The 26,145-nt window shown below is 44.1% G+C and overlaps 1 protein-coding gene across 3 annotated transcripts in view; it reads right to left on the bottom strand.

Moving 5' to 3' along the window:
• The window catches only part of AK9 (adenylate kinase 9), a 234,122-nt gene that overhangs the window by 197,050 nt on the left and 10,927 nt on the right, over positions 1-26,145 (bottom strand). For 2 of the 3 annotated variants that reach the window (XM_069726227.1, XM_069726228.1), the window contains exon 2: positions 2,898-3,023. In XM_069726227.1, the coding sequence (XP_069582328.1) occupies positions 2,898-3,014 (117 nt within the window). In that variant the 5' untranslated portion in view covers positions 3,015-3,023. Of the gene's footprint in view, positions 1-2,897; positions 3,024-26,145 lie in introns of those variants that run through there. The other variant, XM_069726229.1, reaches the window with a different exon arrangement.

Below are 26,145 nucleotides of genomic sequence, written 5' to 3'. Positions count from 1 at the left end.
AATACTGTACATGCAAAAAATCCTAAAGGGAACATGTCACGTTGAACTTACACTCCAAACTGTAGGCATCTTGTTAAGAAGCAGGAGGAGCTGAGCAAGTTGATATACAGGTTTGAGGGAAACGATGGCTAAACTTATATTCTAACCCCTTAGTGATGGAGCCAAATTTTTTTAATCTGACCAGTGTCAGTTTATGTGGTAATAACTCTGGAACGCTTCAACAAATCCCAGTGATTCTGTGAAACATTATACTTTATGATAATGGTAAATTTAGGTCGATATGTTTTGTGTTTATTTATAAAGAATAACAGAAATTTGAGAAAAATGTTAAAAAATTAGCAATTTTTAAACTTTGAATGATTATCCCTTTAATCCAGATAGTCATACCACAGCAAAACATTAATAAATAACATTTCCCACATGTCAGCTTTACATCAGCACCATTTGTAAAATGTTCTTTTATTTTGTTAGCATTTTAGAAGGATTAAAAATGTAGCAGTAATTTAAAAAATTTTCAATGAAATTTGCAAAACATTTTTAGGGACCTATCCATGTTTGAAGTGCCTTTAGGGGTCCTACAGTATATATTGGGAAACCCCGAAAAGTGATAACCTTTTAAAAACCGCACCCCCTGACATACTGAAAACTGCTGTCAGGTAGTTTATTAACCCTTCAGGTGCTTTTCAGGAATTAATGCAAAGTGGCATGACAGAAATGAAAATGTGTATTTTTACCACTTAAATGCCTCTAACTTCTGAACAGATTACTACAGCCGTCAGACTCTAAGGCCGCTATTTGGCCGTGAATTGCCATGGCAAACATCAGGAGCACACAATCATGATCGGAGGGCATCAATGGGGATAAAGAGGAAGCCCCCACACTCTGTAAACCATTTATATGACGTAGTCACTATTGACAGCAGCATCTAAGGAGTTAAACAGATTTGGACAATGCAAACACTGATCGTGGCTGATACAGCAAGTTGTCAGCTATAGTGTACAGCTGACAGCTGCTGGATTGTCACCTGTATGAGGAGGATATTCTGTTATACCTCAGGTCAGTTAAAAGACATATCGGCGGTCATTAAGGGGTTATATCCCTGCTTGTTCTGAGATTAGTGGTCAAGGGGGTGGTCTAAATCAGTGATAGAGATAAATGTCAATCATTAATTAGGACCACCTCCTTGACTAGCAAGCCCAGAATTAGAAAGCATATATATGATAAATTACAAGTTACACTGAATACTGTAATTTTTTCCCTCAAATTTATACCAGGACTCTCAATTCTAAATATTTTTCTACCAATATTTTGGCATGGTGTCTATTGATTGCATGTCATTTTTAAGACAGACTTGCTCTAGCTAATTAGCATATTACAAGCTGAACTTCAAGAGGAAGATGTAGGACATAAAGCACTTGGAATGGACTTAGGTGGTGATTTGGGAAACATAGGGACCTGACAGCCACCCATTAGCTAGAAGAGAGCTTTACACTAGGAAGGGGGTCTTCATAGATCAAACACCACATGTTTGTGAATTAAAAAGCATCCCGATTACATCCAGAGGTTGAAAACCCATGAAGAGAATTTTACACTGCTGTATTTTCATTCTGTCAGGTTTCTAGAGTGAAGTGCTGTCCGAATTTATTTCAGACAACAGGATCAATATCAAAATAGAAATTTTGATATCAATGTAAGAAGAGCCTAAAGGTCCGACTTATATTGCAGTTAATCTCTTTAGGTTTTTGCACTCATTTGTTAGGACCGTCTCCCCGAATAGGGTGACCTTGACGCGGTGGGATGGTTTTTACGTTTTTATTTATACAAATAGCGTACCCTATGTTATTTTTATGCACTGTTGCTATTTATTTATTTACTGCAGGGTATTTGCTCATTTTGCTTTTATCTTAGGTTTTGTCAGAGTTGGATGTTGGCCGAATGTTCAGTCGAAGCATCGGTCGACCAACAACTATCTAATGTATATGGCCAGTTTAAAACAAGTTACTAAAGGGAATCTGTCATCAGTTTCATGCTCTCCGAACCACAGGTATCATGAATCAAACACTGTCTGCATGGCTGCGGCCAAGTATGTTTTACCCTGAAACGCTGCAGAGTTTAAAAACTTTGAGAAGCCGGCCAGGGATTCGGGGTCTTGATTGCCTCGGATTAGTCAGCCAAGACCCATATAGTCTCTGGCTGTTTTTTTCTAAGTAGGTTTTCTCTGAAACTCTGCAGTATTTCGAAGCTGAAATTACACAGCTAAACTCTGGTTCATGCTGCCTGGGGTTTGGGAAGCATGAATCTGATGACAGGTTCGCTTTATACCAAATCTCCTGTGAGCTAAATGCACCATCAGCACAAATCTCTCATTTGTCCTGCATAATATAATGTATCTTCATGTATACATGCTATTTGACTCAGAGAGGATTGCTTAGACTGGGTACAAAGGTAGTAGTCTCTGGATTTTCAGGCTCTGGATATAAATATCCATTCTCATTCCTCTCACTGGATAGCAATATGACCACTAGTCAATCTTGCCCCACACCAAAAAGGAAGTGATTCCACATTGTCCAAAATGAACTTCTATAGTCCAGATTACCTTGTTCTCCCGGTATCTTCCCAGCATGAGGAAACAGGAATACAGGATGTGATACTTAAACTTCCTACAGTAAGTAATGCATGACCTGAGGTGGTGTCAATGACTAAGATTATGGATTGTATGGATCTGTAATACAGCGCCTGTAGAAATCTATGAGTACATACTGTATTAGAAGTACCATGTATGAATAAAAAAAGGAAACAATGTTTAACCATAAAATTATAAAATTTACTGGTAAAAGGTATATTAGTATAATAGTTATCATAGGACTAGTAAATTACTGTATAAAGTAAGGTCTTACTGGTTTTCCAACTATAAGAAAACAGGTGGGTTTGGAAGAAAGAAATGCTCTTTCCGTTTCATTTTCTTCAAATGTGTCTGCAAGTGGAATCAGATGTCTGGTCTCTTCTTGAGCCATCGTATACTCCTAAAAAGTAAGCAAAGCATGTTCATATATATAAATGAGCTTAAACACTTGGAATCAATTCATTCATTCTAACACCCCAAATAACAAGAATTATTACCGTACGAGATGGTGGCCCGATTCTAACGCATTGGGTATTCTAGAATATGTACGGTATATAGCACAGTCGACGCAGTACATAACACAGCCCACATAGTATATAACACAGCCCATGTAGTATATTGCACAGCCACGTAGTATATAGCACAGCCCACGCAGTATATTGCACAGCCATGTAGTATATTGCACAGCCACGTAGTATATAGCACAGTCCACGCAGTATATAACACAGCCCACGTAGTATATAACGCAGCCCACGTAGTATATTGCACAGCAACGTAGTATATAACACAGGCCACGCAGTATATAACACAGGGCATGCAGTATATAACACAGGCCACACAGTATATAAAACACACCACGTAGTATATAACACAGCCTACCTAGTATATAGCAATGTGGGCACCATATCCCTGTTAAAAAAAACAATTGAAATAAAAAATAGTTATATACTCACCTTCCGTCGGCCCCCGGATCCAGCCCAGGACTTTAGCGATGCTCCTCGCGATGCTCCGTTCCCAGTAATGCCTTTCGGCAATAACTCGTGATCATGTAGCGGTCTATTGAGACCGCTACGTCATCTTGCGAGACCGCTACGTCATCTCGAGTCATTGCCGCAATGCATTTTTGGGACCGGAGCTTCGTGAGGAGCAGGAAAGGGTGCCGCGGACGCCGGAAGGTGAGAATATAATGTTTTTTTGTTTTATTATTTTTAACATTATTTGTTTTTACTATTGATGCTGCATAGGCAGCATCAATAGTAAAAAGTGAAGCGGTGTTTAACTCCTGCCCCAATATCGCTGATTGGTCGCGGCCAGCTGGCCGTGATCAATCAGCGACCCGGGATTTACGTTACAGAAGTTACAGACAAACAGATGGAAGTACCCCTTAGACAATTATATAGTTACTAGATTGTGGCCCGATTCTAAAGCATCGGGTATTCTAGAATATGCATGTCCCAGTAGTATATGGACAATGATGATTCCAGAATTCGCGGCAGACTGTGCCTGTCGCTGATTGGTCGAGGCAACCTTTATGACATCATCGTCGCCATGGCAACCATTATGACATCATCGTCGCTGTGCCCGTTGCTGATTGGTCGAGGCCTAGCGGCCTCGACCAATCAGAGACGCGGGATGTCTACGTCCTTTATGACATCATCGTCGCTGTGCCCGTCGCTGATTGGTCGAGGCCTGGCGGCCTCGACCAATCAGAGACGCGGGATTTCTACGTCGATGCTGTGCCGGTCTCTGATTGGTCGAGGCCTGGCGGCCTCGACCAATCAGAGAGCCGGGATTTCCAGGACAGACAGACAGACAGACAGACTGAAAAACCCTTAGACAATTATATATATAGATACTCAAGTATAAGCTGACCCGAGTATAAGCTAAGACCCCTAATTTTGCCACAAAAAAACTGGGAAAGCTTAATGACTCGAGTATAAGCCTAGGGTAGGAAATGCAGTAGCTACAGGTGAATTTCAAAAATAAGAATAGATACCAATAAAAGTAAAATTAATTGCGACATCAGTAGGTTAAGCGTTTTTGAATATCGATATTGAATCAGAAGCCTCATAACATGCTCCATACAAAATATGCCCAATATAATGCTCCATAAAGTTCATGATGGACCCCATAAGACGCTCCATACAAAAATATGCCCCATATACTGCTGCGCAAAGGTTAATAATGGCCCCTTAAGATGCTCCATACAAAATACGCCCCATGTAGTGCTCCATACAAAATACACCCCATATAATGCTCCATACAGTTCATGATGGGCCCCATATAATGCTCCATACAAAATGTTTATGATAGGCCCCATAAGATACTCCATAGAAAAACATGCCCCATATAATGCTGCACAAAGGTTGATTATGGCCCCATAAGATGCTCCATAGAAACATTTGCCCAATATAATGTTACATAAAGGTTGATTATGGCCCCATAAGATGCTCCATAGAAACATTTACCCATATAATGAAGCAGAAAGGTTGATTATGGCCACATAAGATGCTCCATAGAAACATTTGCCCCATACAATGCTCCATAAAGGTTGATTCTGGCCCCATAACATGCTCCATAGAAACATTTGCCCCATATGCTGCTGCTGCGATTAAAAAAAAAAATGACATGCTCACCTCTTGTCCTGAGCAGGCGGGGACACCGGCACTTGCGATATTCACCTGTCCCCGTTCCTCCGCCGCACGCCCCTCCGTCGCCCCCTCTGACCTGAATGTCACAGCCAGAGGATGCGGAGATGGAGCCCGGCGGTGGAATGGGGACAGGTGAATACCGCAATGATCAACCTCCCCCGTTATACTCAACTTCCTGGTGCGGCCTGCACGTCCCTGCTTCTCTGATGCGATGGTCTCTCCGGCGCTGTCAGCGTGTTCCTATGTTCAGCGGTCACTGGTACCGCTCATTAAAGTAATGAATATGCGCTCCAACCCTATGGGAGTGCAGTCGCGTCCATATTCATTACTTTAATGAGTGGTACCATGTGACCGCTGAAAACAGAGAGACGGACAGGGGGAGAGGGGAGACAGACCGGTGGGGGTGACTGGAGTATAAGCCAAGAGGGGCACTTTCAGCCTAAAAAATGGGCTGAAAATCTCAGCTTATACTCGAGTATCTACGGTATTTTATTTATTGAGGACCAATAAGTTTTCATGTATCCTTTAAAAAGATGTGTAGTAGAGGGGTTACAAGGACACTAAACTTCAGGAGGGCAAATTTCCAACGGATGAGAGAGAATCTTGGTGCAATTAACTGGGACAATATCCTGAGACACAAAAATACACAAAGAAAATGGGAGACGTTTATTAGCATCCTGGATAGGACCTGTGCACAGTATATACCGTATGGGAATAAACATATTAGAAATAGGAGGAAACCAATATGGCTAAATAGAGCTGTAAGGGGCGCAATAAGTGACAAAAAGAAAGCATTTAGAGAATTAAAGGAAGTAGGTAGTGAGGAGGCATTAAATAAATACAGAAAATTAAATAAATTCTGTAAAAAGCAAATCAAGGCAGCAAAGATTGAGACAGAGAGACTCATTGCCAGAGAGAGTAAAAATAATCCTAAAATATTCTTTAACTACATAAATAGTAAGAAACTAAAAAATGATAGTGTTGGCCCCCTTAAAAATAGTCTGGGTGAAATGGTGGATGAGGATGAGGAAAAAGCCAATATGCTAAATGACTTTTTTTCATTAGTATTTACACAAGAAAATCCCATGGCAGACAAAATGTCTAGTGATAAAAATTCCCAATTAAATGTCACCTGCTTAACCCAGCAGGAAGTGCGGCGGCGGCTAAAAATCACTAAAATTGACAAATCTCCGGGCCCGGATGGGATACACCCTCGAGTACTGCAGGAATTAAGTACAGTCATTGATAGACCATTATTTTTAATCTTTAAAGACTCCATAATAACAGGGTCTGTGCCACAGGACTGGCGTATAGCAAATGTGGTGCCAATATTCAAAAAGGGAACAAAAACTGAACTCGGAAATTATAGGCCAGTAAGCTTAACCTCTACTGTGGGTAAAATCCTGGAGGGCATTCTAAGGGATGCTATACTGGAGTATCTAAAGAGGAATAACCTCATGACCCAGTATCAGCACGGGTTTACTAGGGACAGTTCATGTCAGACTAATTTGATCAGTTTCTATGAAGAGGTAAGTTCCGGATTGGACCAAGGGAACCCAGTGGATGTAGTGTATATGGACTTTTCAAAAGCTTTTGATACGGTGCCACACAAAAGGTTGATACATAAAATGAGAATAATGGGGATAGGGGAAAATATGTGCAAGTGGGTTGAGAGCTGGCTCAGGGATAGGAAACAAAGGGTGGTTATTAATGGAGCACAGTCGGACTGGGTACAGGGGTCAGTATTGGGCCCTCTTCTTTTTAACATATTTATTAATGACCTTGTAGGGGGCATTCAGAGTAGAATTTCAATATTTGCAGATGACACTAAACTCTGCAGGGTAATCAATACAGAGGAGGACAATTTTATATTACAGGATGATTTATGTAAACTAGAAGCTTGGGCTGATAAATGGCAAATGAGCTTTAATTGGGATAAATGTAAGGTCATGCACTTGGGTAGAAGTAATAAGATGTATAATTATGTGCTTAATTCTAAAACTCTGGGCAAAACCGTCAATGAAAAAGACCTGGGTGTATGGGTGGATGACAAACTCATATTCAAGGTTATTAGAGGACTGGGGGGTCTGCAATACCAAGATAGGTTATTACACTTGGGGCTATTTAGTTTGGAAAAACGAAGACTAAGGGGTGATCTTATTTTAATGTATAAATATATGAGGGGACAGTACAAAGACCTTTCTGATGATCTTTTTAATCATAGACCTGAAACAGGGACAAGGGGGCATCCTCTGCGTTTGGAGGAAAAAAGGTTTAAACATAATAACAGACGCGGATTCTTTACTGTAAGAGCAGTGAGACTATGGAACTCTCTGCCGTATGATGTTGTAATGAGTGATTCATTACTTAAATTTAAGAGGGGACTGGATACCTTTCTGGAAAAGTATAATGTTACAGGGTATATACACTAGATTCCTTGATAGGGCGTTGATCCAGGGAACTAGTCTGATTGCCGTATGTGGAGTCGGGAAGGAATTTTTTTCCCCAATGTGGAGCTTACTCTTTGCCACATGGTTTTTTTTTGCCTTCCTCTGGATCAACATGTTAGGGCATGTTAGGTTAGGCTATGGGTTGAACTAGATGGACATATAGTCTTCCTTCAACCTTAATAACTATATGTAATATATTGTGCAGCACTTTTACAGGGTATATGTACCAGATTTAGTGTAGTATCAGATATTACTGAGTAACACGTAATTCTAACAAGAGGAGGGCCTTGCTCACAGGCTTACAACCTATAAGGTAATTGTCACGGGGTTAAAGCAACAGAGAGGAGCCAGAAGACCGCAGAGTCTGATTGCTCCTACTCCTGCACTGAAACTTCACCTTCTTTTTAAATGGTGCTAATTTATTTTGGCAGTACAGAGGTTAATCGGCCATGTTGGGAGCTCTGGGAGTCTGAGCTCTCAGCTGAGCACTGTTAGCCCCTCCTATCCCCTATATAATCTGGATCCTGACTGAAACACATTGTCAGGGATAGCTTATGCTGCGTGGCTGGGAGGATAGTAGTTGGTGGTTATATGAGGAGTTTGGTGGATTTTTCTGTGACTGTTGCTTGGGTTAGTAAGTGTAATAATTCCCATCCCTCCTCTTACTTTGGTTTTTCCCCATCCTCCACACCCAGACGCATTCCTCTGTTATATGTTAGTGAATATTTGTATGCCTGGTATTTTCAGTTGCCCCTGTTCAAGTTGACTTGTTTGTGTGTACTGCATTACACAGCTTTTCCCCTCTTCCCTGGGTGGAGGAAGGGTACAGATAGAGGGTGGATACAGGAGATAAGTCAACCCCTAGTGTTAGGTCCAGGGAAGGAGCCCTGGTTCTGGGTCACCCGACAACTGATTTGTGACAGTAATAAGGATCACACAAAATGCTATTAATGTGCGGTCCAATCACTTCTAAGATTGTTAGAGGGTATACTTGTATGCAGTAGCGTAGCTACCAGGGGGGCAGAGGGTGCGGCCGCTCCGGGCCCACAGCTCAAAGGGGCCCACCTGGAGCTACACTACACTTAATTAGCTCCGTGGTAGCAGATCTGGGGCAGGGGCTGGAGAAAGGCAGTGAAGCTTTGCCCCCTCCCCCCAGTGCTGACACTGTACCTGTGTCCAGCAGACACACCCACATTGCACGCTCAGTGAACGTGTCTGCGGCACAGAAGTCAGGACCATGGCGCTAAGGGTTCCCTCCAGAGAGGAGACGGACAGGGGACACAGTGCTGTAAGTAACAGCTCACACTTCTGCCTGTACAGCCGGAGGTGTCTGCACTGTGCAGGGAGGAGGTGACAGGACGCTGCTCCTCTCCAGATAAGACCCTTCCACATGCTGTATCTGCACTCTCTGAGACACTGTAGATTTATGGCGGCATTCTGAAGTTTTACTCAGATCAGGTCACTTTGAGTGCAAATCGCCCAAGCATCACCCGATCTGTAAAAAACTTCAGAGCAGCTGATATAAATCTAACGGTTCCTCAGATAGACAAGACTGGTCAGTAATGTGCACTGATCAATGTGACCCCAGCTACAGAACCCTACAGATGAGGATATAGGTCTCTTTCCTATATGTATATATATATATATATATATATGTATATATATATATATATATATATACACTAGCTATTGAACCCGTTCTACGCCCGGGTGGCGAGCATTTATATTGGTATATGGTCTCCATCATGTGCTGCTGCCATCCTGCACCCGTTCTGTCATGTGCTGCTGCCATCCTGCGCCCGTTCTGTCATGCGCTGCTGCCATCCTGCGCCCGTTCTGTCATGCGCTGCTGCCATCCTGCGCCCGTTCTGTCATGCGCTGCTGCCATCCTGCGCCCGTTCTGTCATGTGCTGCTCCCATCCTGCGCCCGTTCTGTCATGTGCTGCTCCCATCCTGCGCTGTTGTGAATTCTGTGGCCAAGCTCCCTCCTGTGGTCGTGAGTGGTACTTCGGCTGGTTCTGTCTATGAGCTTCCTTTGGTGGATGAGAGTGGTACTGCGGCTTCTGAGTTTCCTTCCTCAGGTGATGAGGTTAAGTCGTTAGGTGCTGCTCTATTTAACTCCACCTAGTGCTTTGATCCTGGCCTCCAGTCAATGTTCCAGTATTGGTCTTGCTTTCTCCTGGATCGTTCCTGGGCCTGTCTATCCTGCATAAGCTAAGTTTTGCTTGTGTTATTTTTGTTTGCTATTTTTTCTGTCCAGCTTGCTATATTGGTTTTTCTTGCTTGCTGGAAGCTCTGGGACGCAGAGGGAGCACCTCCGTACCGTTAGTCGGTGCGGAGGGTCTTTTTACCCCCTCTGCGTGGTTGTTTGTAGGGTTTTTTGTTGACCGCAAAGCAATCTTTCCTATCTTCGGTCTGTTCAGTAAGTTGGGCCTCACTTTGCTAAATCTATTTCATCTCTGCGTTTGTATTTTCATCTCAACTCACAGTCATTATATGTGGGGGGCTCCCTTTTCCTTTGGGGTATTTCTCTGAGGCAATGTAGGCTTATTTTTCTTTCTTAGGGCTAGCTAGTTTCTCAGGCTGTGCTCGAGGCGCATAGGACTGGTCAGGAGCGCTCCACGGCTACCTTTAGTGTGGTTGGATAGGATTAGGGATTGCGGTCAGCAGAGTTCCCACGTCTCAGAGCTCGTCCTATGTTTTTGGTAATTGTCAGGTCACTTTGTGTGCTCTGAACTACAAGCTCCATTGTGGTTCCGAATCACCTGTTCTGTTGTGAATTCTGTGGCAGAGCTCCCTCCTGTGGTCACAAGTGGTACTTCGGCTGGTTCTCTCTGTGAGCTTCCGTTGGTGGAGGAAGGTGGTACTGCGGCTTCTGAGTTTCCTTCCTCAGGTGATGTGGTGAAGTCGTTAGGTGCTGCTCTATTTAACTCCACCTAGTGCTTTGATCCTGGCCTCCAGTCAATGTTCTAGCATTGGACCTGTTTCCTCCTGGATCGTTCCTGTGGCCTGCTGCTCTGCATAGCTAAGTTCCTCTTTGCTATTTGTTTGCTGTTTTTTTCTGTCCAGCTTGTCAATTTGTTTTTTACTACTTGCTGGAAGCTCTGGGACGCAGAGGGTGTACCTCCGTGCCGTTAGTTCGGTACGGAGGGTCTTTTTGCCCCCTTTGCGTGGTTTTTGTAGGGTTTTGTGTTGACCGCAAAGTTACCTTTCCTATCTTCGCTCTATTCAGAAAGTTGGGCCTCACTTTGCTAAATCTATTTCATCTCTACGTTTGTCTTTTCATCTTTACTCACAGTCATTATATGTGGGGGCTGCCTTTTCCTTTGGGGTATTTCTCTGAGGCAAGGTAGGCTTATTTTCTATCTTCAGGCTAGCTAGTCTCTCAGGCCGTGCCGAGTTGCATAGGGAGCGTTAGGCGCAATCCACGGCTGCCTTTAGTGTGGTTGGAGAGGATTAGGGATTGCGGTCAACAGAGTTCCCACGTCTCAGAGCTCGTTCTTGTTTTTTAGGTTATTGCCAGGTCACTGTATGTGCGCTGACCTCTATGTCCATTGTGGTACAGAATTACCTTTCACAACAGTACTGGAGGCCTCAAGTACTAATGATTCTCAATAGAAGGAAAAAAGAAGTTCTGAGACCATTTTTTTTCCTCTGCACTGTGTTTTGCCTTTTTTTTCCCCTAGACAATTGGGTGGTTGAGGACACAGGTGTAGCAATGGACATTAAAGGTCTGTCTTCATGTGTGGATCAGCTCACGGCAAGAGTACAAAGTATTCAAGACATTGTGGTTCAGAATTCTATGTTAGAACCGAGAATTCCTATTCCTGATTTGTTTTTTGGAGATAGAACTAAATTTCTGAGTTTCAAAAATAATTGTAAACTATTTCTGGCTTTGAAACCTCGCTCCTCTGGTGACCCAGTTCAACAAGTTAGGATCGTTATTTCTTTTTTGCGTGGCGACCCTCAGGACTGGGCATTTTCTCTTGCGTCAGGAGATCCTGCATTAAGTAATATCGATGCATTTTTCCTGGCGCTCGGATTGCTGTACGATGAGCCTAATTCTGTGGATCAGGTAGAGAAGAATTTGCTGGCTCTGTGTCAGGGTCAGGATGAAATAGAGGTATATTGTCAGAAATTTAGAAAGTGGTCCATACTCACTCAGTGGAATGAAGTTGCGCTCGCAGCTATTTTCAGAAAAGGTCTCTCTGAAGCCCTTAAGGATGTCATGGTGGGATTTCCTATGCCTATGTCTTTGGCCATTCAGATCGGTCGACGCTTGCGCGAGCGTAAATCTGTGCACCATTTGGCGGTATTACCTGAGCTTAAACCTGAGCCTATGCAGTGCGATAGGACTTTGACCAGAGTTGAACGGCAAGAACACAGACGTCTGAATGGGCTGTGTTTCTACTGTGGTGATTCCACTCATGCTATCTCTGATTGTCCTAAGCGCACTAAGCGGTTCGCTAGGTCTGCCACCATTGGTATGGTACAGTCAAAATTTCTTCTGTCTGTTACCTTGATCTGCTCTTTGTCATCGTATTCTGTCATGGCATTTGTGGACTCAGGCGCTGCTCTGAATTTGATGGACTTGGAGTATGCTAGGCGTTGTGGGTTTTTCTTGGAGCCCTTGCAGTGTCCTATTCCATTGAGAGGAATTGATGCTACGCCTTTGGCCAAGAATAAGCCTCAGTACTGGACCCAGCTGACCATGTGCATGGCTCCTGCACATCAGGAGGTTATTCGCTTTCTGGTGTTGCATAATCTGCATGATGTGGTCGTGTTGGGGTTGCCATGGCTACAAGTCCATAATCCAGTATTAGATTGGAAATCCATGTCTGTGTCCAGCTGGGGTTGTCAGGGGTTACATGGTGATGTCCCATTTCTGACTATTTCGTCATCCACCCCTTCTGAGGTTCCGGAGTTCTTGTCTGATTACCGGGATTTATTTGATGAGCCCAAGTCCGATACCCTACCTCCGCATAGGGATTGTGATTGTGCTATCGATTTGATTCCTGGTAGTAAATTCCCAAAAGGTCGACTGTTTAATTTATCTGTGCCTGAGCACGCCGCTATGCGGAGTTATGTGAAGGAGTCTTTGGAGAAGGGGCATATTCGCCCGTCATCGTCGCCATTAGGAGCAGGGTTCTTTTTTGTAGCCAAGAAGGATGGTTCACTGAGACCTTGTATAGATTACCGCCTTCTAAATAAGATCACGGTTAAATTTCAGTACCCCTTGCCATTGTTATCTGATTTGTTTGCTCGGATTAAGGGGGCTAGTTGGTTCACCAAGATAGATCTTCGTGGTGCGTATAATCTTGTGCGTATTAAGCGAGGCGATGAGTGGAAAACTGCATTTAATACGCCCGAGGGCCATTTTGAGTATTTAGTAATGCCATTCGGACTTGCCAATGCTCCATCAGTGTTTCAGTCCTTTATGCATGACATCTTCCGAGAGTACCTGGATAAATTCCTGATTGTGTACTTAGATGACATTTTGATCTTCTCGGATGATTGGGAGTCTCATGTGAAGCAGGTCAGAACGGTGTTTCAGGTCCTGCGTGCTAATTCTTTGTTTGTGAAGGGATCAAAGTGTCTCTTTGGTGTTCAGAAGGTTTCATTTTTGGGGTTCATTTTTTCCCTTCTACTATCGAGATGGACCCTGTTAAGGTCCAAGCCATCCATAATTGGACTCAGCCGACATCTCTGAAAAGTCTGCAAAAGTTCCTGGGCTTTGCTAATTTTTATCGTCGCTTCATCTGCAATTTTTCTAGTATTGCTAAACCATTGACCGATTTGACCAAGAAAGGTGCTGATTTGGTCAATTGGTCTTCTGCTGCGGTGGAAGCTTTTCAAGAGTTGAAGTGTCGTTTTTCTTCTGCCCCTGTGTTGTGTCAACCAAATGTTTCGCTTCCGTTCCAGGTTGAGGTTGATGCTTCTGAGATTGGAGCAGGGGCTCTTTTGTCGCAGAGAAGTTATGATTGCTCGGTGATGAAACCATGCGCCTTCTTTTCCAGGAAGTTTTCGCCTGCTGAGCGAAATTATGATGTGGGCAATCGAGAGTTGCTGGCCATGAAGTGGGCATTCGAGGAGTGGCGTCATTGGCTAAGCATCGCGTGGTGGTCTTGACTGATCATAAGAACTTGACTTATCTCGAGTCCGCCAAGCGGTTGAATCCTAGACAAGCTCGTTGGTCGTTGTTTTTTGCTCGTTTTGACTTTGTGATTTCATACCTTCCGGGCTCTAAAAATGTGAAGGCGGATGCTCTGTCTAGGAGTTTTGTGCCCGACTCTCCGGGTGTATCTGAGCCGGCGGGTATCCTCAAAGAGGGAGTAATTGTGTCTGCCATCTCCCCTGATTTGCGGCGGGTGCTGCAAAAATTTCAGGCTAATAAACCTGATCGTTGTCCAGCGGAGAAACTGTTTGTCCCTGATAGGTGGACGAATAAAGTTATCTCTGAGGTTCATTGTTCGGTGTTGGCTGGTCATCCTGGAATCTTTGGTACCAGAGAGTTAGTGGCTAGATCCTTTTGGTGGCCATCTCTGTCGCGGGATGTGCGTACTTTTGTGCAGTCCTGTGGTATTTGTGCTTGGGCTAAGCCCTGCTGTTCTCGTGCCAGTGGGTTGCTTTTGCCCTTGCCGGTCCCGAAGAGGCCTTGGACACATATCTCTATGGATTTTATTTTGGATCTCCCCGTCTCTCAAAGAATGTCGGTCATTTGGGTGGTTTGTGATCGCTTCTCTAAGATGGTCCATTTGGTGCCCTTGTCTAAATTGCCTTCCTCCTCTGATTTGGTGCCATTGTTTTTCCAGCATGTGGTTCGTTTACATGGCATTCCAGAGAACATCGTTTCTGACAGAGGTTCCCAGTTTGTTTCGAGGTTTTGGCTAGCCTTTTGTGCTAGGATGGGCATTGATTTGTCTTTTTCCTCGGCTTTCCATCCTCAGACAAATGGCCAGACTGAACGAACTAATCAGACCTTGGAAACATATCTGAGATGTTTTGTTTCTGCTGATCAGGATGATTGGGTGTACTTTTTGCCTTTGGCTGAGTTCGCCCTTAATAAATCGGGCCAACTCGGCTACTTTGGTTTCACCGTTTTTCTGCAATTCTGGGTTCCACCCTCGTTTGTCTTCAGGGCAGGTTGAGTCTTCGGACTGTCCTGGTGTGGATACTGTGGTGGATAGGTTACAGCAGATTTGGACTCATGTAGTGGACAATTTCACTTTGTCCCAGGAGAAGGCTCAACGTTTCGCTAACCGCAGGCGCTGTGTGGGTCCCCGACTTCGTGTTGGGGATTTGGTTTGGTTGTCATCTCGTTATATTCCTATGAAGGTTTCCTCTCCTAAGTTTAAGCCTCGTTTCATTGGTCCGTATAGGATTTCTGAGGTTCTTAATCCTGTGTCTTTTCGTTTGACTCTTCCAGCTTCTTTTTCCATCCATAACATGTTCCATAGGTCATTGTTGCGGAGATACGTGGCACCTGTGGTTCCATCTGTTGATCCTCCTGCTCCGGTTTTGGTTGAAGGGGAGTTGGAGTATATTGTGGAGAAGATTTTGGATTCTCGTGCTTCGAGACGGAAACTCCAGTATCTGGTTAAGTGGAAAGGTTATGGTCAGGAAGATAATTCCTGGGTCTTTGCCTCTGATGTCCATGCTGCCGATCTGGTTCGTGCCTTTCATGTGGCTCATCTTGGTCGGCCTGGGGGCTTTGGTGAGGGTTCGGTGACCCCTCCTCAAGGGGGGGGGAGTACTGTTGTGAATTCTGTGGCCAAGCTCCCTCCTGTGGTCGTGAGTGGTACTTCGGCTGGTTCTGTCTATGAGCTTCCTTTGGTGGATGAGAGTGGTACTGCGGCTTCTGAGTTTCCTTCCTCAGGTGATGAGGTTAAGTCGTTAGGTGCTGCTCTATTTAACTCCACCTAGTGCTTTGATCCTGGCCTCCAGTCAATGTTCCAGTATTGGTCTTGCTTTCTCCTGGATTGTTCCTGTGGCCTGTCTATCCTGCATAAGCTAAGTTTTGCTTGTGTTATTTTTGTTTGCTATTTTTTCTGTCCAGCTTGCTATATTGGTTTTTCTTGCTTGCTGGAAGCTCTGGGTCTTTTTGCCCCCTCTGCGTGGTTGTTTGTAGGGTTTTGTGTTGACCGCAAAGCAATCTTTTCTATCTTCGGTCTGTTCAGTAAGTTGGGCCTCACTTTGCTAAATCTATTTCATCTCTGCGTTTGTATTTTCATCTCAACTCACAGTCATTATATGTGGGGGGCTGCCTTTTCCTTTGGGGTATTTCTCTGAGGCAAGGTAGGCTTATTTTTCTATCTTCAGGGCTAGCTAGTTTCTCAGGCTGTGCTCGAGGCGTATAGGACTGGTCAGGAACGCTCCACGGCTACCTTTAGTGTGGTTGGATAGGATTAGGGATTGCGGTCAGCAGAGTTCCCACGTCTCAGAGCTCGTCCTATGTTTTTGGTAATTGTCAGGTCACTTTGTGTGCTCTGAACTACAAGCTCCATTGTGGTTCTGAATCACCTGTTCATAACACTGCGCCCCCGTTCTGTCATGTGCTGCTGCCATCCTGCGCCCGTTCTGTCATGCGCTGCTGCCATCCTGCGCCCGTTCTGTCATGTGCTGCTCCCATCCTGCGCCCGTTATGTCATGTGCTGCTGCCATCCTGCGCCCGTTCTGTCATGTGCTGCTGCCATCCTGCGCCTGTTCTGTCATGTGCTGCTGCCATCCTGCGCCCGTTCTGTCATGTGCTGCTGCCATCCTGCGCCTGTTCTGTCATGCGCTGCTGCCATCCTGCGCCCGTTCTGTCATGTGCTGCTCCCATCCTGCGCCACTATTGTATTATATGCCCCCCATAAGACACTCCAGTGTGTATGCCCCCGTATGCTGCTGCCATATAAAAAAAAATAAATACCATACTCACCTATCGTCCGGCTCCACTGCAGGTGTGTCTTCAAGAAAATGGCGCCGGAAAGCGCGGACTGCGTAGGCGCCGATTCCGGCAGCAGGAATCGGCGCCTGCGCAGTCCGCGCTCTCCGGCGCCATTTTCTTGAACACACACTCCGGCTCCTCTGCCTGTGACTGGACTCTGTCACAGCAGAGGAGCCGGGAGACGGAGCCGCACGCAGCGCTGGAACGGAGGACAGGTGAATATACTTACCTTCCCTCCTGGCGCGTTCACGGTCCCTGACTCTCCGGTGGAGATCGCGGTATGCGTTCAGTGCTTACGCATACCGCGATCTCCTGGGAGCGTCACTCTGTGGGGGCCAGACTGCGTCGGCGCTTGCGCAATCTATAAAGGCTTCGGACAGAGTGATGCTCCCAGCGTTATATTATATATATATATATATATATATATATATATATATATATATATATATATATATATATATATATATATATATATATATATATATATATATATATATATATGAGAGATATATATACAGTGGGGCAAAAAAGTATTTAGTCAGTCAGCAATAGTGCAAGTTCCACCACTTAAAAAGATGAGAGGCGCCTGTAATTTACATCATAGGTAGACCTCAACTATGGGAGACAAACTGAGAAAAAAAAATCCAGAAAATCACATTGTCTGTTTTTTTAACATTTTTTTTGCATATTATGGTGGAAAATAAGTATTTGGTCAGAAACAAACAATCAAGATTTCTGGCTCTCGCAGACCTGTAACTTCTTCTTTAAGAGTCTCCTCTTTCCTCCACTCATTACCTGTAGTAATGGCACCTGTTTAAACTTGTTATCAGTATAAAAAGACACCTGTGCACACCCTCAAACAGTCTGACTCCAAACTCCACTATGGTGAAGACCAAAGAGCTGTCAAAGGACACCAGAAACAAAATTGTAGCCCTGCACCAGGCTGGGAAGACTGAATCTGCAATAGCCAACCAGCTTGGAGTGAAGAAATCAACAGTGGGAGCAATAATTAGAAAATGGAAGACATACAAGACCACTGATTATCTCCCTCGATCTGGGGCTCCATGCAAAATCCCACCCCGTGGGGTCAGAATGATCACAAGAACGGTGAGCAAAAATCCCAGAACCTAGTGAATGAACTGCAGAGAGCTGGGACCAATGTAACAAGGCCTACCATAAGTAACACACTACGCCACCATGGACGCAGATCCTGCAGTGCCAGACGTGTCCCACTGCTTAAGCCAGTACATGTCCGGGCCCGTCTGAAGTTTGTTAGAGAGCAATTGGATGATCCAGAGGAGTTTTGGGAGAATGTCCTATGGTCTGATGAAACCAAACTGGAACTGTTTGGTAGAAACACAACTTGACGTGTTTGGAGGAAAAAGAATACTGAGTTGCATCCATCAAACACCATACCTACTGTAAAGCATGGTGGTGGAAACATCATGCTTTGGGGCTGTTTCTCTGCAAAGGGGCCAGGACGACTGATCCGGGTACATGAAAGAATGAATGGGGCCATGTATCATGAGATGTTGAGTACAAACCTCCTTCCATCAGCAAGGGCATTGAAAATGAAACGTGGCTGGGTCTTTCAACATGACAATGATCCAAAGCACACCGCCAGGGCAACGAAGGAGTGGCTTCGTAAGAAGCATTTCAAGGTCCTGGAGTGGCCTAGCCAGTCTCCAGATCTCAACCCTATAGAAAACCTTTGGAGGGAGTTGAAAGTCCGTGTTGCCAAGCGAAAAGCCAAAAACATCACTGCTCTAGAGGAGATCTGCATGGAGGAATGGGCCAACATACCAACAACAGTGTGTGGCAACCTTGTGAAGACTTACAGAAAACGTTTGACCTCTGTCATTGCTAACAAAGGATATATTACAAAGTATTGAGATGAAATTTTGTTTCTGACCAAATACTTATTTTCCACCATAATATGCAAATAAAATGTTAAAAAAACAGACAATGTGATTTTCTGGATTTTTTTTTCTCAGTTTGTCTCCCATAGTTGAGGTCTACCTATGATGTAAATTATAGACGCCTCTCATCTTTTTAAGTGGTGGAACTTGCACTATTGCTGACTGACTAAATACTTTTTTGCCCCACTGTATATATATATATATATATATATATATATATATATATATATATATATCTCTATGTATATATATATCTATATATATATATATATATATATATATATATATATCTCTTTTATATTAAAAAAAAAAAAAAAAAATTAATTAACTGGTTCATGCAGCTTTACATGAACACCCAAGCCTTACACTATGGCTGGTCCGAATAACTATAGCAATTGTTACCATCCACCTCTCGTGTCTCCCCTTTTCCTCATAGTTTGTAAGCTTACGAGCAGGGCCCTCACTCCTCTTGGTATCTGTTTTGAACTGTATTTCTGTTATGCTGTAATGTCTATTGTATGTACAAGTCCCCTCTATAATTTGTAAAGCGCTGCGGAATATGTTGGCGCTATATAAATAAAAATTATTATTATTATTATTATTATTATTATTATTATTATTATTATTATTATTATTTTTTATATATATATATATATATATATATATATATATATATATATATATATATATATATATATATATATATATATATATATATATATATATATATATATATACACACACACACACACACGTCTCCTTTTTATATATAGGAAAGAAACATATCCTCATCTGTGGGGCCCTGCAGCCGGGGCACGTCTATCAGTGCACATCACTGACCAGTCTTGTCAGTATATACACCTTTGATTTACTTATCTGAGATCATACAGACATTGGACTGGTGGGATCCTAACCCCTGCTATAGGAGATATATGTAAATATAAAGTAATGCAGTCCTATAGCCGGGATCAGGATCTATCAGTCCAGTGTCTGTATGATCTCATATGTCATGATTCCAATGGCAGGGAATCACAAAAGGACAAGCACCAACGAGCTCTAGGGTGATGGAACCTGGGCTGACCGCGACCCTAAACCTGAACACACAAATAACAATAGCCGGGGAACGTGCCTACGTTGATCCTAGACGTCTCGCACCAGCCGAAGATCTAACTTCCCCTATTAGAAGAAACACAGACCTCTCTTGCCTCCAGAGAAATACCCCACAGAAATAGCAGCCCCCCACATATAATGACGGCAACCAGCAGCAAAGAAACAATTATATGCAAGCTGGACAAGACAAGAACAAAGCAAAACGTGGAACAAGAAAATCAAAAACTTAGCTTGTCCTGAAGATTACTGAAGCCAGAAGCTGAGGTAACAAAACACTCTGATAACCTAGATAGGCGGCGGGGAAATGACAAGAAAGCCCGGTTAAATAGGAAACTCCCAAATGCTAATCGAACAGGTGGACACCAGAGACAGCAGAACACAAATCACCCAGTACCATCAGTAACCACCAGAGGGAGCCCAAAAACAGAACTCACAACACTCATATCAGTAAATCCAAGGTTGTAAACACAAAACCCCCATTATAAAACCTTTTATTAAAAAAAAAGTTATGGGTGAGTTTATACAGTATGATAAATAGCCAGAAGAAAAAATCACCACAAGTAAGTGTGTATATAAAATCACATATGGTTGCGGGCCCCTGAACATTTACTCAGTCTAGATAACAAGACCCCAAAGGGGGAGAAGGGGAAAAGAGAGGAGCAGACGAGCCACGGGGTGTACTTTCTTTTTTAGATTGGTAATATTCTACCTCCCCCTCTTTCTTCTGGTTGCCTCTTTTCCTTTCCCTCTTTGGAGTCTTGTCCAGACAAGAGTATTTTTTAGGGTTACCTGGATACATTCAGGGAGTTATACCCATACACAGGCCTCTATACGCACCCACTGGCTGTTTCTATTTTCTTCTATTTAGCTCTTTAAAGGGAACCTGTCACCCCGTTTTTTCAGATTGAGATATAAATACTGTTAAATAGGGCCTGCGCTGTGCGTTACTATAGTGTATGTAGTGTACCCCGATTCCCCACCTATGCTGCGCAATACATTACCAAAGTCGCCGTTTTCGCCTGTCAATCAGGCTGGTCTGGTCAGGTGGGCGTGGTGACATCGCTCTTTTCTTCCCCAGCTTTCCGTTGGTGGCGTAGTGGTGTGCGCATGTCGCAGTGACGATTCCACTGCGCGCACGTGAAGAAGTTTGCATCTGGGAAAATGGCCGCCGCGATCTCTTCTGCGCACGCGCGGCATCCCGCGGCCATTTTCCTGAAGCCCCGTGCAGCAGAGCACTCCATCTGCGCACGCGCGGCCCCGGGAAGATGGCCGCCCCCACCGATGACAGGGGGTAATAGCGCAGATCGCACGCTGCTTCTTCACGTGCGCGCAGTGGAATCGTCACTGCGACATGCGCACACCACTACGCCACCAACGGAAAGCCGGGGAAGAAAAGAGCGATGTCACCACGCCCACCTGACCAGACCAGCCTGATTGACAGGCGAAAACGGCGACTTTGGTAATGTATTGCGCAGCATAGGTGGGGAATCGGGGTACACTACATACACTATAGTAACGCACAGCGCAGGCCCTATTTAACAGTATTTATATCTCAATCTGAAAAAACGGGGTGACAGGTTCCCTTTAAGTATATCAGGGCTGTACAAGTAGCAGCCCACACACAGGGACAGGCAGTGACCAGATTCTAAGGAGTGGGCGCTATTGCAAGTTCCATTATACAGCATGGGAGCTACTGCAGGGGTCATTATACAGTGTGAGAGATGATGCAAGGGCCGTTATACAGTTTGGAGGCTGTGGCGGGCCATCATACAGTGTAGGGGTGTACAGTGTGGGAGCTACTGTGGGGGTCATTATACAGTGTTGGGACCACTGTGGGGGCTGTAAAGAGATTGGGGCTACTGTGAAGGCACATAGATATTTTACTATGTAAGGACACAATGGTGGTCTTACTATGTGAAGCAGTATGAGGAACAATGCTTTTGTACCACACAACAGGTGCAGTAATAAGGACACATACGGCAGCAGCGGCTCAGTATTGGGGTATCAGGGGCAGTAATAGGGACACATACGGCAGCAGCGGCTCAGTATTGGGGTATCAGGGGCAGTAATAGGGACACATACGGCAGCAGCGGCTCAGTATTGGGATACCAGGTGCAGTAATAGGGACACATACAGCAGCAGCGGCTCAGTATTGGGATATCAGGTGCAGTAATAGGGACACATACGGCAGCAGCGGCTCAGTATTGGGGAATCAGGTGCAGTAATAGGGACACATACGGCAGCAGCGGCTCAGTATTGGGGTATCAGGTGCAGTAATAGGGACACATATGGCAGCAGCGGCTCAGTATTGGGGTATCAGGTGCAGTAATAGGGACACATACGGCAGCAGAGGCTCAGTATTGGGGTATCAGGTGCAGTAATAGGGACACATACGGCAGCAGAGGCTCAGTATTGGGGTATCAGGGGCAGTAATAGGGACACATACGGCAGCAGCGGCTCAGTATTGGGGTATCAAGTGCAGTAATAGGGACACATACGGCAGCAGCGGCTCAGTATTGGGGTATCAGGTGCAGTAATAGGGACACATACGGCAGCAGCGGCTCAGTATTGGGGTATCAGGTGCAGTAATAGGGACAGATACGGCAGCAGCGGCTCAGTATTGGGGAATCAGGTGCAGTAATAGGGACACATACGGCAGCAGCGGCTCAGTATTGGGGTATCAGGTGCAGTAATAGGGACACATACGGCAGCAGCGGCTCAGTATTGGGGTATTAGGGTGCAGTAATAGGGACACATACGGCAGCAGAGGCTCAGTATTGGGGTATCAGGTGCAGTAATAGGGACACATACGGCAGTAGAGGCTCAGTATTGGGGTATCAGGTGCAGTAATAGGGACACATACGGCAGCAGCGGCTCAGTATTGGGGTATCAGTTGCAGTAATAAGGACACATACGGCAGCAGCGGCTCAGTATTGGGGTATCAGCAGGATGAGGAGTTTGTGCAGGTTGGGAATAGATGGTGATGGGGCTGGAATGTGAGAAGTGAAATGTGTCTTTGTTGTATTCTCTGCAGACAAGTCCTGGCTGGAAGAAGTTGTCACGTCGGTCTGGGCCAGATGGAAAAGACGGGAAAAGTGACGACTCCATCAGAAAGAACTTCAGTGGAAGTCATTATCTGTAACTGTGCTGTGATCTATGTTCTGTAGGACTGGTATCTATTACTGTATGTCACGATATGGTGGTAATATCAGTGTTGGTCTTTGTGGAGATTTTTTTTAGTTACAGGAGGATCATTGGCTGAGGTTCTTATACACACAATTACAGTGCCACACCGTTGTTGTAATCAGGGGTTAGGGGCCCACTCAGATGTCTCGCCCCCCCTGAGCTGAACCCCTAGCTACGCCTCTGCTTGTATGGCTGCATGAGAAGGTCACCAGCCATTATCTGGATCTGTCCAAATACACAATGCTACTCAGTACATGGAGAGTGTGGGAACATATCATAGAAAGAATCAGCTTCTGAGGGACAATGTAGGGAGGGAAACTAAGAAATGTTAGATTAGCGAGGTGAACAATAATGAACAGAAGTCATTGGGCAAGAAAAAAAACAATAAGACATACTATTGCCTTGATTTAAAGGGGACCTCCTGATATGTTAATTTTAGTAAATATTCAATTGTCAAAGAAATAAAAATGATGTAACATCTTTTCTCGTCACCCTGTCAGACATAACTATTTTTGGGGTCCAACAGTAAAAAGAACAATTCCATTATTAATAATAAATGTCAGTCCAAGGTGATCACTGTGCATAGCGGAACCTTCATAGTTGAAGAACTTGCTTTTTGTACTGAGGATGGTGAGGGACTGACGCAGATTAAGGCCGGCGTCACACTTGCGAGTTTTACGGACATAAGAGCGCAGAAACTACGTCCGTAAAACTCGCAAAAAATACGGCACAATTATTCTCTATGCCCCTGCTCCTATCTGCCGTATTTTACTGATCAGTATTATACGGCTTTCTACGGCCGTAGAAAATCGCAGCATGCTGCGTTTGTCATCGTATTGCGCAAATAAAACGCCAATGAAAGTCTATGGAAGCCCCAAAAATACGGATTACACACGGACCAGCAGTGTGACTTGCGAGAAATACGCAGCGGTGTTACAGAGAAAAGCCGGCAATTCTGTGCGCTGTACAGTAAAATCACACTGACAGCTTACAATAGAATAGGTAGAATAAATGTCTACACATAGAATAGGTATACAAGCTCCCAGGCTTTCTAGGAAAGTTCCCACGATCTATGAACAGCCAGCAGAGGGCGCCTCACCGCAAATGCAGGTAAATATAGGTCATTGACCTACTTTACCTTCATTCCCTGGGGTTTTGCAGCGAGGAGTAGCGTTGCATTAGCAGAACTCCTGGCTGCAAAATGTTTTAACCCCTTCAGAAGGATTTACATCGTTGGACTTTACAGATCTGCGGAAGGTATGTATATTGTTGGTTTATTATGTTTTTTTTGTTACAGAACGAGGGTCTTCAGTGATTGGATTGGGCGTTAAATAAAATATTACAACAACCTTTGTTTTTATTTCATTAAAATAATTTTTAATAATGTGTGTGTGTTTTTTTTAACCCTTTCATTCAATTGGATTAATAATGGATAGGTGTCATAATTGACGCCTCTCCATTATTAATTAGGCTTAATGTCACCTTACAATAGCAAGGTGACATTAACCCTTCATTACCCCATATCCCACCGCTACACGGGAATGGGAAGAGAGTGGCCAAGTGCCAGAATAGGCGCATCTTCCAGATGTGCCTGTTCTGGGGTGGCTGGGGGCAGGTGTTTTTAGCCGGGGGGGGGGGCAATAACCGTGGACCCTCTCCAGGCTATTAATATCTGCCCTCAGTCACTGGCTTTACTACTCTGGCGGAGAAAATTGCGCGGGAGCCCACGCCAATTTTTTCCGCCATTTAACCCTTTATTTTAAGAGCTAGAACGGCCAAATTTTGCATATACACACTACTAACATTAGTAGTGTGGATTATGCAAAAAAATGGTGATATGAGATGGTTTACTGTATGTAAACCAGGTCTCATATCATGTCGGGTTTAGGAAGGAGAAAGCAAAAGCCGGTAATTGAATTACCAGCCTTCTGCTATATCGCGGCTGTATGAAGTAATAATATATATACATATATGTGTCTACTGACATTATATATATATATATATATATATATATATATATACAGTATATATGTTTTGTTTTTTTTTTACACATGGATCCCTTGTATAGCCGTATGTTGGTTTTGCAAGCCTGCGATAAAAACACGCAGTACGGATGCCATACGGATTACATACGGAGGATGCCATGCGCAAAAAACGGTGACACACCCTGCCTACGGAGGAGCTACGGACCACTATTTTGGGGACTTTTCAGCGTATTACGGCCGTAATATACGGACCGTATTTTCATACGCTGTGTGTGACGCCGGCCTAATATCTATGATGCCCCTCACCTTGGGTAGTACTTAATAAAAAAGCGTGATAGTCACCTGATTTAGGCTGTGAAGTGATGAATGCGACTGATGAAGTGAGAGCCAGAAACATGGGGGGGGGGGGGGGGGGGGGGGTAAATGTAAAAGACCTGATTTATCCAGATGTTTATGACAGAATTCTGGTTAAAATATTTAAGTTGCACAAAAACATTGAGTCTTTTGAAGGTTTTATGTTATTACAATAGAGCTTGATATAAATCAGCAAGGATAAGATATGCACAGTGTAATAAAACCTAACTTTAAATTAGCAATTAAAAATGGAGGCTCAGCCTATATAATCAGAAATGTAACACATAAAATAGAAAAATGTAGATATTAGTGATGAGCAAACACTAAAATGCTCAAATGCTCGCTAGTTGAATATAGCAGGTCGGACGCTAGGACTGGCTCGACTCGAGTATAATGGAAGTCAATGGGAAACTCGAGCATTTTTCCAAAGGACCCTAACAGGAGGGCTGTGGGGAGGGGGGGCAAGAAAAAATTTGTATTAAGATTTTTAGTGAGGGCTGCCTGTTGACCCTTTAAAGATTTTGAGTGAGGGCTGCCTGATGACCCTATAAAGATTTTGAGTGAGGGCTGGCTGATGACCCTTTAAAGATTTTGAGTAAAGGTAGCCCAATTAACCTGTTGATATGGTGGAGGAGGATAAGAAAAACAAGAAACCATGAATCGTATAGCTTTTTTTTGAGTGGGAAGGTGTGCATGAGAATAAGGCAGAAAAAAAGGAACATTTTAATTGGCTTTTTGTTCCGCTGCTGTCATACAGTGAGGTTGAGAAGTCTTGGCTAATCTAGGTCTTGTGCATTTTGATAAGAGTCAGCATTTTCAGGTGACAGGTGAATGCGCCTATCAGTTATTATGCCCCCGGTGGCACTAAAAACCCACTCTGAAAAAACGCTGGCTGCAGGGCAGGCCAGCACCTCCAAGGCATAGAGGGACAGTTCATG

The sequence above is a fragment of the Ranitomeya imitator genome, chromosome 5 (assembly GCF_032444005.1).
Source record: "Ranitomeya imitator isolate aRanImi1 chromosome 5, aRanImi1.pri, whole genome shotgun sequence".
NCBI lineage: Eukaryota > Metazoa > Chordata > Amphibia > Anura > Dendrobatidae > Ranitomeya > Ranitomeya imitator.
This window is presented reverse-complemented; position numbering and strand designations above follow the sequence as displayed.